This window comes from Lissotriton vulgaris, chromosome 4_2 (assembly GCF_964263255.1).
Source record: "Lissotriton vulgaris chromosome 4_2, aLisVul1.2, whole genome shotgun sequence".
NCBI lineage: Eukaryota > Metazoa > Chordata > Amphibia > Caudata > Salamandridae > Lissotriton > Lissotriton vulgaris.
In genome coordinates, this window is record NC_141692.1 from 16,420,776 (window position 1) to 16,433,725 (window position 12,950).

At 41.6% G+C, this 12,950-nt stretch overlaps 1 protein-coding gene across 2 annotated transcripts; it reads left to right on the forward strand.

The window, feature by feature from the left end:
* The first annotated feature begins 245 nt into the window (after positions 1-245).
* Positions 246-12,746, forward strand: LOC147718144 (phospholipase A2 inhibitor and Ly6/PLAUR domain-containing protein-like). 2 transcript variants are annotated; one of them, XM_086919217.1, is made up of 6 exons: positions 246-297; positions 3,843-3,845; positions 4,545-4,661; positions 5,273-5,428; positions 9,908-10,057; positions 12,616-12,746. In XM_086919217.1, exons 1-6 carry the CDS (start codon positions 246-248, stop codon positions 12,744-12,746), a joined length of 609 nt encoding a protein of 202 aa, XP_086775343.1. The 2 variants fall into 2 exon arrangements, with proteins under 2 accessions (XP_086775343.1, XP_086775344.1); XM_086919218.1 differs by lacking the exon at positions 3,843-3,845.
* Positions 12,747-12,950: the final 204 nt, after the last annotated feature.

Consider the following 12,950-nt stretch of genomic DNA (forward strand, 5'->3'; position numbering starts at 1 on the left):
AAAAATTCACATGACATCATAAGATTGTTTTAGTATATCTCTAAGTGCAACCGTTCACAAGGCAGTCACAAATGAAACGTTTAGGTACATTACATTTTTTTCTGTGTACAGAGCTCAGGTATCCTGTGCCCCACCTCTTCTTTGACAGTATAAAAGGCATGCCCTGAGCATGAGACGTACAAAGGACACAGGGAGGTGATCAGGCGCAGAGACTCCATCACCCTACTCCTTACTCTCCTAGCATCATGAGGGCCATACTTGCAGCTGTCATCATGCTCCAGGCACTGATAACTGGAGGTAAGATGGTCATATCCTTCTGTGTTCTTTAAGTGTGTCAACGCGCAAAGGTGCACCTTGATTGAAGAAGGCAGTGTTCAGGATAGGGCTTACCTCTCTCCAGAAAACTGCTGTAAAGTGGCATGGTTCAAGCTAACTCTTACTACTATTACATTATTGCCATTTCCTCTTCCCCCCTGTATTTCCCTGTATTGTCTTCTGTAGCTCAGTTTTAAACACTCTTTATTTGTAATGGATGTCTCCAAACCTAAATGTTTGTGTTCTCTAGGCTCAGCCTTGATGCAACCAGGAGTAGGCTATGACTCAACCTTGCCTCAATGACTTGTTAAGATTTTGAGTTGTAGTAACTGTACCCGGGGACTATTCCTGTGTCTCTCTGCGATATCAGAGTCTAGTGACATCATAGAACTGAGCACTCTTTGCTAATGAATGTAAATCATCATTAACACGGTTTGCATTGTGTTTTCAATAATGATCCTAAACATTGCAATAGGTGCAATGGACATATGATCACAATCCCCTTCAGGGAACCAGTTGTCATGGTGACCATTAGATAATCACTAACACAGTTTTGCATGAAAGTTGATTATAAGATGGAGGATGGCGGCTGCCAGCAGAGAAACAACAGATTCTGAAGTTTCACAACAACTTATTCCTGCCTCATGCTCTTTTGTCCCAAATGTATTACAGAGGGAAATACACAATGGTCCCTCTAGATTTACAGTGCATTCTCAGAAGCAAAGTAAACATGCTATACTTAGGAAGGACAGTGCTCAGCTTACATTGTTGGATATTTTTACTATTAGAATGGACCTACACCGATTAGCAAATAGTCAAAACAAGGGAGATGCTGCATACACACAGCTGTCTTGGAATAAACAACCTGTTTGTCTTTATTTCATTTTTGTATACCTTCCAGTAGCTTTTCATTTTAAAACAGTGAGCCTGATTCATTAAGACATTAAACATAGTAGCTGCATTTGTGCAGATTTCTGATGTATACAAATTGACAAAAAAATCTGCACTTTGTAAATATGGCGCAACATGGCACATTATTAACAATTTGAAGATAGAGTTGGCACTTGGCACACCTTTATTTTCCTTTTCTTATTTTTCGTTTATGGGTTAAGTTTGTCTTAACTATTCCATCTATTGCGTGCTATCAGGTATCAAGGGGCTGCCTGTCCCCTGTGTTCAGAAACCTCAAGAGATGGGTAGTAAATACAGTTTACTCCCTAACCTGATGCACAGCTGTGTTGCTTATACTACTATACGAACTCAAAGCTAGTTTCACACAGTTTTAAATTATTTTCATTTGGTTTTATTCACCATATTTCATCATTTTCTTTTTTGCATTATTTCATTAATCAAATGCATGTATCAATTATTCTTATTTAAATACATTTCCCATACATCGAATCTTTGGTGTGATACTGTACACACTCTAACACATCCCAAAAAACTAGTTATCACATGACAGTTGAGAAGTGGTTGGCCCGATGCATTTCGGGACCCAGTCCCTTCTTCGGGGGCCTTTCTTTTTAGTTTCGTTTGATGTCCGTGAAGTAGTAACGCCGCGTTTATGCACTTATGAGTGCAAATGGCTTAGAAGGTAGAATGAAGCAGAATTCCTTCTAGCGTTTCCAGTCGAGTTATTTAGACTTGTTTTCCTTTGTATAAATCTTTACCGGTTCAATGCAGGTTTCTCCGTGGGTGCTCACTCGTTTCTTTCTCGGATTGTCCAGAAGATATATGGTGAATAAAACCAAATGAAAATAATTTAAAACTGTGTGAAACTAGCTTTAAATTCGTATAGTAGTATAAGCAACACAGCTGTGCATCAGGTTAGGGAGTAAACTGTATTTACTACCCATCTCTTGACATTATTAACAATGCCACTGCATCAAAAAAAGTGATGCAACAGTGGTGTAAACGTGTTGCGAACGTGTTGCAAGGGACTCATAAATAATCCCTTTACTTTTTGTCATGTCCTGAGACTAGTTTTTATGAATTTTAATAAGGAATGTTTTATTGAGCCCTTTATAAGGTTTATCTGTGTGACTCTTTTATGGATAGTGTTGAACCAAATAAAGATTTATTGATTGATTGCAAAATGTATAAGGGCTGAGTCCAACCTCAACTTCAAAGAGTATGTGAAAACTATTCAAAGCCAAACACACTCCCAATTTTACCATCCAAGGCAACTTCGTTTGTTAAACTAGACCTTGGCTGGAGCGTGAACAGACAAGAAGGGAAAATCAGATCCATGCAGCACTACAGCTGAGATTTGGCAGAATGTAATGTTGCAAAATGGCGGCATCTATAAATACACTATGACTAGCCCATTCATTGCTCTATACTGGATCACCTGTCTGCTGCAAATTCACTTTTATGGGACATTTTATCAAAATGTAACAAATAAAAGCCTTATTCAAGATTTTTTTTTTAAAACAGTTTTGGCATCCTTTCTCCAGAAAGCATACACCTCTAAAAGCAAGTTACAGTTTAGGTGTCAGATGTTTTACCTTCACACCAACAGTTTTCTTAAAACTGTAGGATAATAAAGTAGATTTGGTTGATTTCTGATTAAATACAGAATGTGCAACTGTTGATTGATGAGTAGGTCTGACCCACAGAAGAGGTCTGAAGTTCTGTCGTGATCCTGTGTCTTACAGGACAGGACTGGCTACCGGGTGCTTCGGTGGGCTGGCAGGGTGGGGGCTGCTTTCACTGCTGTGAGGGCAGGTTTACTAGCTGGGGTTCTGTGGGCCATGTTCCTTCTTGCAACTCTTTTAAATAAACAATGCATCAACAGATAGTTTTAAAGTGTGTATTTCCCTTGTCTATTTAGCATGAAACGCCCAGTAGCCAGTCCAGGCGTGGCGTCTTCCAAAGCAGAGAGGCCTTTCCTTTCAGCATGGAGACATGGGTTATTGAAAGTGCAGCAAGGAATGAACTGTTATTCCATCAAATGAACGATCATAGCATATTCTTCTGTTCTGTAAATTTGTCATGAAGTTATGATAATCCAGAATATGCAAAAACACAATCACTGATTGTTTAGTTCGGAAATCATTCTAAGCCATCTTAAACACTATATCCATGCCTCTTTATAATTCTATTATTTCATTTATTTTATTAATTTGCTTTTCAGGCTTCTTCCTTTTTATTTTGGTAGAATGTTTGAAGTTCTTAAACACATGCAGCTCAATGTACTAAAGAGGGTGGGGGGTAGATCATATCGAAGGGAGGGCAGAAATCCTCTCCGCCTGCAGAGTTTTGCCCTCTCTGCATTACACTTGTGATTCAGAGTTGTGGCACAGTTTTTTTCACATGCATTTCGCCAATTTGAAATTGTCGAGTGCGAGCGAGACTTTGTGTCCCCTAGCATGATATTCTGAGGCTAAAACCCCACCTGGCGAGAAATTCTTAAAGTTGGGAGTCGTTGTGGGTCGCAACCGTTGGTGTTGAGAAAGCTGCCTCTCGAGTAGAAAATCGACTTGAGCAGCAGAAAGAAGCGGCGCCCTCTGGTGCACAGCGTGGAGCTGGTCACGCTGATTTCAATGCGCTGGTGCTAAGAATCAGTGCAAGCAGAGCGACGCGCCAAAATCTGTCAACTCGCGGAACTCTGAGGAATCTTGTAAGTTCATCTGTCTCTGCTCGATTCCAAAATGAAACTCTGCGTTTTCCACACGCCATTAATCACATCTTAGTAGATATGGCCCTGTTCTGCTCTCTCCCTTTGACACAAAGCAGCACATCAACTCTGTTTGCTGCTCTTTGTTGATTCAAATGTTAGTAATTCTATCCCTTGTCTGTCTTTGTCTCAGTGTATTTGTATCTCTTGCTATCTGCCTCTGCCTACCTATCTCTCTGTATCTGCCCGACACTTTCTTTCTGTTGTGATCTTCATTCTATCTCACTTCTTGCTTGTCTCTAGTCTCCGTTTGCTATTTGGAGTTTACGCTCCATCTCTTTTCTTCGCCCGAGGAATATAACTCTCTGCTGCATTCAATTTCCATCCTCTCACTACTAGTTGCTGGTGCATTTGTTTTGTATTTATTTTTGCATTATACTGTGAACAAGAACTTTATTATCTTCTCCTTATCCCTGAAACATTTCAACCCCAAGAGTGAAAGTCCCCCACTCCAGTCACCTAGGTCCATTTTTTACACCTGGATTGTTTTTTTCAAAATAAAAATCAAAGTGATATACAGAACTTTAGATTTAATTTCTCCTTCCTGCAGATTGCCTATTTTGCGAGCAGTGTTTCGCTCTCCACACCAGCAGCTGCTCGGGTATCATGACGCCGTGCCCTCCTGACGTCACTCACTGCGTCGCAGGCCTAGAGAACAACACAGAGGGTGAGTACAACGTGTTACGTATTTGTAACATGTGACCCCATTGGAAGCATTGTGTCCATTTATGAAGGTGCCTACAAGATTCCTGTCTGACCTCCAGAATACCCCGCCCTTGGTTACATAGTGAACCAACTTCTGATTGGCTAATATGTGCTGCCTGGTCTAAGTTCCTCAATCCTCACACCCAGAGCTCTTTCTTGCCTGATTTCAAACAACTCATAATTTGCAAACAATCTATGGAAGAAAACAAGCTCAGGAAGGGCAGACTTGTGGAAATGGATATAAAAGGACATGACGTAAAGCTCAGGGGTAGAAAGCCATGGAGTTAGCAGCAATGTGGGTAGAGGGAAGTGTGACACCCAATTCATAAAACGTTCAGAAAATGTATTGCCTAAGTAAAATTGTCATGTGATGAATACCATAGATCTATGTTTTTTTATTTTTTTATTTAACACATGAACTCTTGCTCCAACACTTTAATGATGAACACACAGTATCTGTCCCTGTTTCACCACTGGTAAATCACCAGACTCCTGATGAGATGTCCATGTATGTGCTGCAACTGATGCTCAGATCTGTTTTATGTTACATCAAAGTATCTATTTTTCAAACAGGGGGTGATAATATTCTAACTGCATTCAAAGACTGTCTGGATCCTTCTCAGAAATCAGCCTGTGGCAGAGAGTTCTCATTCAAATCATCAGTGGTTTTGTTCCAGCTCACCAGAACGTGCTGCGACTCCGACTTCTGCAACGGAGGGGATGTGCAGGGTATGTACAGCATGTGACTCTGACAACCGTAACACAGGGATGGACATGGCACATGCAATCTGTGACTCCCTCATCAGTAACGCAGGAGATGCATAGGGTATGTGCAGCCTGAGACTCTATATGTAACAGAGGATTTGTGTATGATACATACTACGTGCAGTCTGTGATTCCCACATCTGCATTGGAGGAAATGTGTGGGGTACATGCAGTATGTGACTCTAACATATGTAATAGAAGGAATTTTCTGTCTGTGACTCTGATATCTATAACAGAGGGGATGTGTAGGGTATGTGCAGTCTGTGACTCCCACATTTGTAACAGAGGGTGTGTGCAAGGTACATGGAACCTGTGAATCTGATATATGTAACAGAGGAGTTGTGTATCGTACGTACTGTGGGTGACATTGAAAAATGTAACACGGGATGAGTAGGGTACATGTAGTCTGTGACTCCAACATTTGTAATGGAGGGGATGTGTGTGGTACGTGCAGTCTGTGACTCCAACATCTGCAACAGAGGGTGTGTGCAGGGTACGTGCAACCTGTGACTCTGATATTGGTATCATAGGAGATGTGCAAGGTACTTGTAGTGTGTGACTCTGGCATGTGTAGCAGTGAGAATGTGCAGTGCAGGCACAGTAACAGAGGGGGGCATACAAGGCACAAAGAGTCTGTGACTCTGTTATCTATAACAGAAAAGATGTGTATAGACCATAGAGTTTATGACCCTGTAAACTGTGACACAGTGACTCCGACATCTGTAACAGAGTGAATTTGTAGGGTATGTGCATTCTTGACTCCTACATCTGTAATGGAGGAGATGTGCGCGGTATTTGCAGTCTGTGATCCAACATCTGTAACAGAATGAATTTGCTGGGCTCTTGCACTCTGTGTCTTTGATATCTATAACGGAGGGTATGTGTAAGGGATGTGCAGTCTGTGACTTCCAAATTTGTAACGGAGGGAGTGTGCTTGGTACGTGCAACCTGTGACTCTGATATTGGTATAATAGGAGATATGCAGGCTACATGTAGTCTGTGACTCAGAAATATGTAGCAGAAAGAATGTGCTGTGTAGGAACAGCAACAGAAGGGGAATGTAAGGTACAAACAGTCTGTGACTCCGCTAATAATAACAGATCAGTTGTGTATGGTATGTATAGTTTGTGACTCTGAAAACTGTAACACAGGGTATGTGCAGGGTACTTGCAGTCTGTGACTCTGACATCTGTAACATGAGAGATGAGTAGGGTATTTGGAGTCTGTGACTTCCACGTTTGTAACAGAATGGATGTGCAGGGAACAAACAGTCTGTGACGCCATCTGTAACAGAGAGCAAGTGAAGGGTGAAAATACTTTGCCCCTCTGACTTCTACAGCAGCGGGAGTAGCAGAGTATATACAGTAACAGATGGAAGTGCAGGGTAGGTACAGTCTGTAAAGGTGAGTGAGGGTGTGTTGAGGATGCAGGATAGCCGAGCAGTGGTGCTTGTGTGGGTGTGGTCAGGTGTTTGGTGTTTGTGTTCTATGTTGTGCATGCAGAAGTTGTCAGAGGGTGTAAGAGTCACAGGAGAAAGACCCTATTGTGTTGTCTGGTGAGCCTTCTCCATAACTCATAGATGAGCAGCTGGGTTGAGGTGCGTTGGACGAGCGGATGACTGCGACAGGGACTCGTGAGACAAGTGCTGTGGCAAGCACCTTGGGATGCCTCACAGAAGGGACTTTTGAGATAAGTGCCTGAACAAGGTCCTTGGGCTGCCTTCTGGCAGGGACGCTTGAGACAAGTGCCCAGACAAGGTCTTTGGGATGCCTTTCGGCAGGGACACTTGAGACAAGTGCCTGAACAAGGTCCTTGGGACACCTTACGACAGGGACTCTTGAGACAAGTGCCTCAACAAGGTCCTTGGGATGCGTTTCGGCAGGGACTCTTGAGAGAGGTGCCAGGACAAGGCCCTTTGGATGCTTTACAGCTGGGACTGTTGAGAGTGAGACAAGTACCCTGACAAGGCCTTTGGGATGCCTTACTGCAGGGATTCTTTAGATAAGTACCCAGACAAGGTCCTTGGGATGCCTTATGGTAGGGACTCCTGAGACAAGTAAAGTGCCCAAAAAGGTTCTTGGAATGCCCCACAGCAGGGACTATGGAGGCAAATGCCCCGGAAATGTCCTTGGGATGCCTCACTCCTGGGACTATTATTATTTGTGAATTATAGTGCGCATGGCTGCCAGAGGGCTTTCCAGCACCAGGAAACTGAATGATAGGTAGGCTAGAGAGAAGTTAGTGGTACTGCTTGAACATCAAATGTTGATCGACTCCTTACTCAAGATTTGTGCATCACGTGGTATTGAAAAAAGTGCCCGGACAACGTCCTTGGGATGCCTCAAGACATTGCCACTTAAAACAAATGCACAGAAAAGGTCCTTGGGATGCCTTACGGCAGGGACTCTGGAGACAAATGCCCAAAGATGGTGCATGGGATGCCTCACACCTGGGACTCTTGAAACAAGTTCCCGGACAAGGTCCATGGGATGCCTCATGACTGGGACACTTTTAAGACAGGTGCCCAGAGAAGGTCCTGGGAATGCCTCATGGCAGGGAATCTTGAGAGAAGTGCCCAGACAAGGTCCTTGGGATACCTTATGGCAGGGACTCTTGAGACAGTGCCCTGACAAGGACCATTTTGGATGCCTCATGACAGGGACACTTGAGACAAGTGCCCAGAGAAGGTCTTCGGGATGCCTCACATCAGGGACTCTTGAGATAAGTGAACAGACAAGGTCCTTGAGAAGCCTCACACCAGGGATTATTGAAACAAGTGCCTCACGGCAGGGACGCTTGAGACAAGTGAATTGCCCAAACAAGGTCCTTGAGATGCCCCACGACAGGGACTCTGGAGACAAGTGCCTGGATATGGTCCTTTGGATGCCTCAAGACAGGGACACTTGAAACAAGTGCACGGAAAAAGGTCCTTAAAATTCCTTACAATAGAGATTCTTTCAACAAGTGCCTGGACAAGGTCCTTGGGATGCCTCATGGGTGGAACTCATGAAACAAGTGCCTAGATAATGTCCTTTGGATGCCTCAAGACAGGGACACTTGAGACAAGTGCTCTGGCCAGGTCTTTGGGATACTCCAGGGCAGAGACTCTTGAGATAGGTACCTATACCAAGTACTTTAGATGCCTTAAGGGCAGGGATACTTGACTCAACTGCCCTGACAAGGTCCTTAGGAGGCCTCACAAAAGGGACTCTTGAGACAAGTGCCTTAATACGTTTCTTGGGATCCCTTACAGCAGGGACACTTGAGACCAGTGCCCGTAAAATGTCCTGGGGATAGCAAACTGAAGGTACTATTAAGACAATTGTCTAGAAAATAAGGAAAAATAGGAGTTCAAAGGGGAGCAATAGTGGAGAAACAAAAGGGAGCAATGGAGTGAGAGGGAGGATGAAGTAGAAGGTTAAAAAGAAAAGGAGGATACGCTGGAGGGCCATGAAAAATACTGGAGATGGGCACAAAAGGTTGATGCCCCCAAGGGCCCAGGTACCAAGCAGTTGGGGATCAAGTCTCATCAGCTTCATGGCTGGCTTGCTCTGTAACTGCTAGTAAGTAGCAATGAGAGATGCTTAGAACATGGTGTAAACCGCCCCTAGGGTGGAAGAAAGACACAAAGAAGACCAAGAGGGTAGAATGAAGAGCGTGTGTAAGAGGAGATAGATGGTGAAACAAATTTAAAGAAACGTCAATGAAAATGGAACATTAGATGGGCAAGTCTTCATTGGCCTGATTCACAAAGGTAAATTACATTTTAAGATACTGTACAAAGTTTGGTTGTCACAAGATCTAAGTGGAAGTTACTAATGAAAACAAAAAATTAAAACAGTAAGTGCAGCACCACATAGGGCCAATCATTGCTACTGAAACACCCTCCATTAGAAAATAATGGAGGTAGGAGAAAACCCCATTGAAAATAATGTTAATTCAATTATTGAATTGTCAATAGTTCACAATGCAAATAAATATACATTAAGGTTATTGTTACCTCAATTTCTAAGTTGCAAAATAGTGTATTAAATCTTCCTACTATTACTTTTTTATATTTACCATGTGTATATATTTTTAGAATCAATTTGTATTTGGATTTAGTAGCATTAAATGCAAGGGTGCATATCATATTTTTGCATCATTGATATGTGTGTGTATTGTTGCCCTTACTACTCACATACATGAAGCATACAATCAAGCTAGTGAGCTACTCAAACCACACACAATTCTACAGCACTCGCTGATAACAAATCCTTTTTATAGACAAGCATTAATTTGAGAAATCTGGGACTTGAGAGAAATCTAACATTTCTGTAATTGCATACAAAGTGGGGTGTCTAAAGCTATTATTATGAGAATATGGTGATTGCTACATGACTTAGCATCGTTTTTTTTATGAACAGAAATATACTTCTCAATTCCTGCCCTTGGTTGTTTCAGTGCCTCCTTCAGACAACACACCCAATGGATACATATGTGAAGATTGTTTCAATGACCAGTCCGCGGACCCTTGCACAGCAACTGGAGTGGTTCAGTGCACTGGGAAGCAGAATGCCTGTCTCGGCTTCTCTGGAACTGCATCCAGGGCTGGTGAGATTAATTAATTTGTGCAGTTAAGAGTTTTATATCCTGCAGCACTACTCTTCATGATTTCCAGCTATTTCTTTAGATTTTAATTCAAGGCTAATGATTTGCTAATGATTTGCAACTCATAGAAACTCACTGAATGTCTTCAGCAATCATCATCATTCTACAAAGCACACATCAAGAAGATATACCTTATGTTTGTTTTTGGTTATGTTTATAACCAGGTATCTGATCAGACGGTCTTCATATGGTGCGAATGTCCTTTCTTAAAGATTTTTTTTTTGTGAACCGCATTGTTTGTGAAATTAAATCTAAGGCTCCCAGGATGTGTGTGTCTTGTTACATCTATCCTACCCCTTGATAATTGTTGCCACACTTTAACAGGCGCGTGTCAATGACTCCCAGCAAAGACTATTTATATATTTGATAAAGAATTTACACGGACATGGATAACCCTTACTTGTAATCTATACATCACAGCGGTCAGATTTGTTCCTCTAACATTTGTCCTGCAGGTCTTAATCTAAGTAAGTCACCTGTTGTACTGGGAGAGCTCAGTTCCTACTGCCAGAATGCCACCTATTGTAACATTCTTGTGTAGTATCCGAATTACATTCCATTACGTGCTATAACATACCTTGATATGGCAGAATGATGCAGTTCAATGAGTTATGAGTTGCATACACCAATGACTTCTTAATTAAACCAGGGCTTTAAAAATGTATTTGATGTGATTAAGCAAAGTCAAGTGAAATCATTTCATATCAAATCATAGATTCTAAATCATTTTGGCCAAGCTGCCTGTTCAGGACACCTATTGTGTTAGATTTCTCAGGACAAGGATAAAAAAGTGTGTCCAGTCCTACCAATGCTTGAAAAGAAACATTGTGGTCTATATGACCAAATCGAGTAGGGCTTGGTCTGCACTTTACTATTAAAGGAAGCATAAGGCTGATGGGGTGAATAATCTCAACCAGTGCTTCCTTTTGAGACCCAAATGTCAGGTGTGCTTTACTAGAAGATGGTGGGTAGAAGGGTGTATCCTCTTCTTGATGATGGCTGGCAAACCATCAAATTCAATAAAGGTGATGATGCATGTCACAACTTCAGATAATCTAAATCAGCAAAATCATGCATATGACAAATTCAACTGAAGTGAGACAAAAACATTTTTATGATTTCATTAGCACTGGTCCAAAATCTTAGAGTATCATTACAAGGAGAGTGTCTACTGGATTTGAAAATATTACTATCATGGTTGTCATAAGTAGAGCTAGGAAAAATATTTGAGCACATTATAAAAAGGTAGAAACCCTTTTGTAAAATTAACAAGGATTTGTTATCTCTCCAAATGTGAATTTCAGGGCATTTTATATTGTATCACAAGTATTGATATAAGAAAAAGTAATGACTAATTCCACTGATTGAAAAAATAAGTCTACAGGGCCCTACTCATAATGTATTCATCCAATGCCATGATCTGCAGAACTGAAAGTGACTGAAAGGGTGAATACAATAGGTTCAGCTGTAAAATACAGTTTACAACCAAGAGAGGGCATTACATCCATGCCACATTTAGAACTAGAACTCAAATCCTCATCATGTGAAGAAATCTATTACTGTGTTTGATATGCCTTTTATTTTCCCAAAACTCCAAAATGCCAGTTGATGCACAACCCGATAACTACAAAATCTAAGCACAATAAGCACACAAGATTGGGGGAAGAGATGATAGGATGCATATGTAGATGCCAAACAATACCCTCCCCTCATTCTCTGTAATTCTTACCTTTGTGCTATGACCACATACCCATCATACAGGTCATCCACAGGGAGCCCTTCATAATACCCTCTGAAATAATGAGAAGATATGGAAGTTAGTGAGTGACAAGTGAGCAGAAAGGTGATAATCCAACAGTACATCATTTCCCACTCTGTCTCCAATACTCACAATGTAAATGCTAGTAGTTCACTGCTGGTGTCAGACCCAGCCATGACACACCTGGCATCTTGGCCTGTGTACATGTCTCAGCTATTTGAGAGAACTCACACTTATAAACACATCACTCAGGTACAGAGGTATTTTCAGTTGTATGCTGGAATTAAGTTCACCATAAGAGTTTGCACAAAGAGATAATAAATACAAATAAAACAAACTTTCTGCCATGAAGGTGGTACACCTCATGGCTGCATTTTAATTAATAACGTCCAACATTCTTGGCAAAAGAAAAAAGTAAAAAAGGAGTCCCATAACTGTAATAAATAACATGATTTCTTACATAATCTCTATCAAATATTATAAGACTATTACGTACAAATCAGGCTAGCACTTTTAATTCCCACCACAACGACATGTATGGACCATATGTAATGCTTACATTTCAACAATAATTCCCAGGCCTTTACACCTGGGCCAGATGGACTCTAACAATGACTGTTGTGGGTCAGCGGCCAATCAATGTCCTTGGGCACTGTGATGGAAGGGATTTCCTTCCTAAATGCAAAAAACATTGATCTGACAGCAATGTTAACGACTGATTATTGTTTGTGTTTTTCAACAGGTGTAGCTGGAAGATCATATAGCGGGAATGGATGCTCTACTCAAGATTTCTGCAAACTTGGAATTTTTAACATGGCAGGAATGCAAGTCTCCGATTATGTTTTAAAGTGTACCCCTGCCCTGAAAATTTGAAACCTTCGTTCATGCCCCATAGGCACTCCTACTCCAGCGTAGTAATTGTTGGTAGACACATTCTTAAAGTTCAAAAAGTATGTGGAATGCAGTGTCTGTTCTTGTAAAACGAAGCCTTTGAACTCATGTCAGTGCCTCTCTGAGACAAAGTGTACAAGTAGCCAATGTGCTCAGTACAATCCAGGCCGGCATGCGGTTTGACCA

What these genes read in the sequence shown, in the direction of transcription:
- LOC147718144 (XM_086919217.1), top strand. Translation starts at nt 246, where the DNA reads ATGAGGGCCATACTTGCAGCTGTCATCATGCTCCAGGCACTGATAACT. An exon ending in CCTAGAGAACAACACAGAGG is followed by an intron (nt 4,662 to 5,272) that starts GTGAGTACAACG and finishes TTTTTCAAACAG; the next exon opens with GGGGTGATAATATTCTAACT. An exon ending in CAACGGAGGGGATGTGCAGG is followed by an intron (nt 5,429 to 9,907) that starts GTATGTACAGCA and finishes TGGTTGTTTCAG; the next exon opens with TGCCTCCTTCAGACAACACA.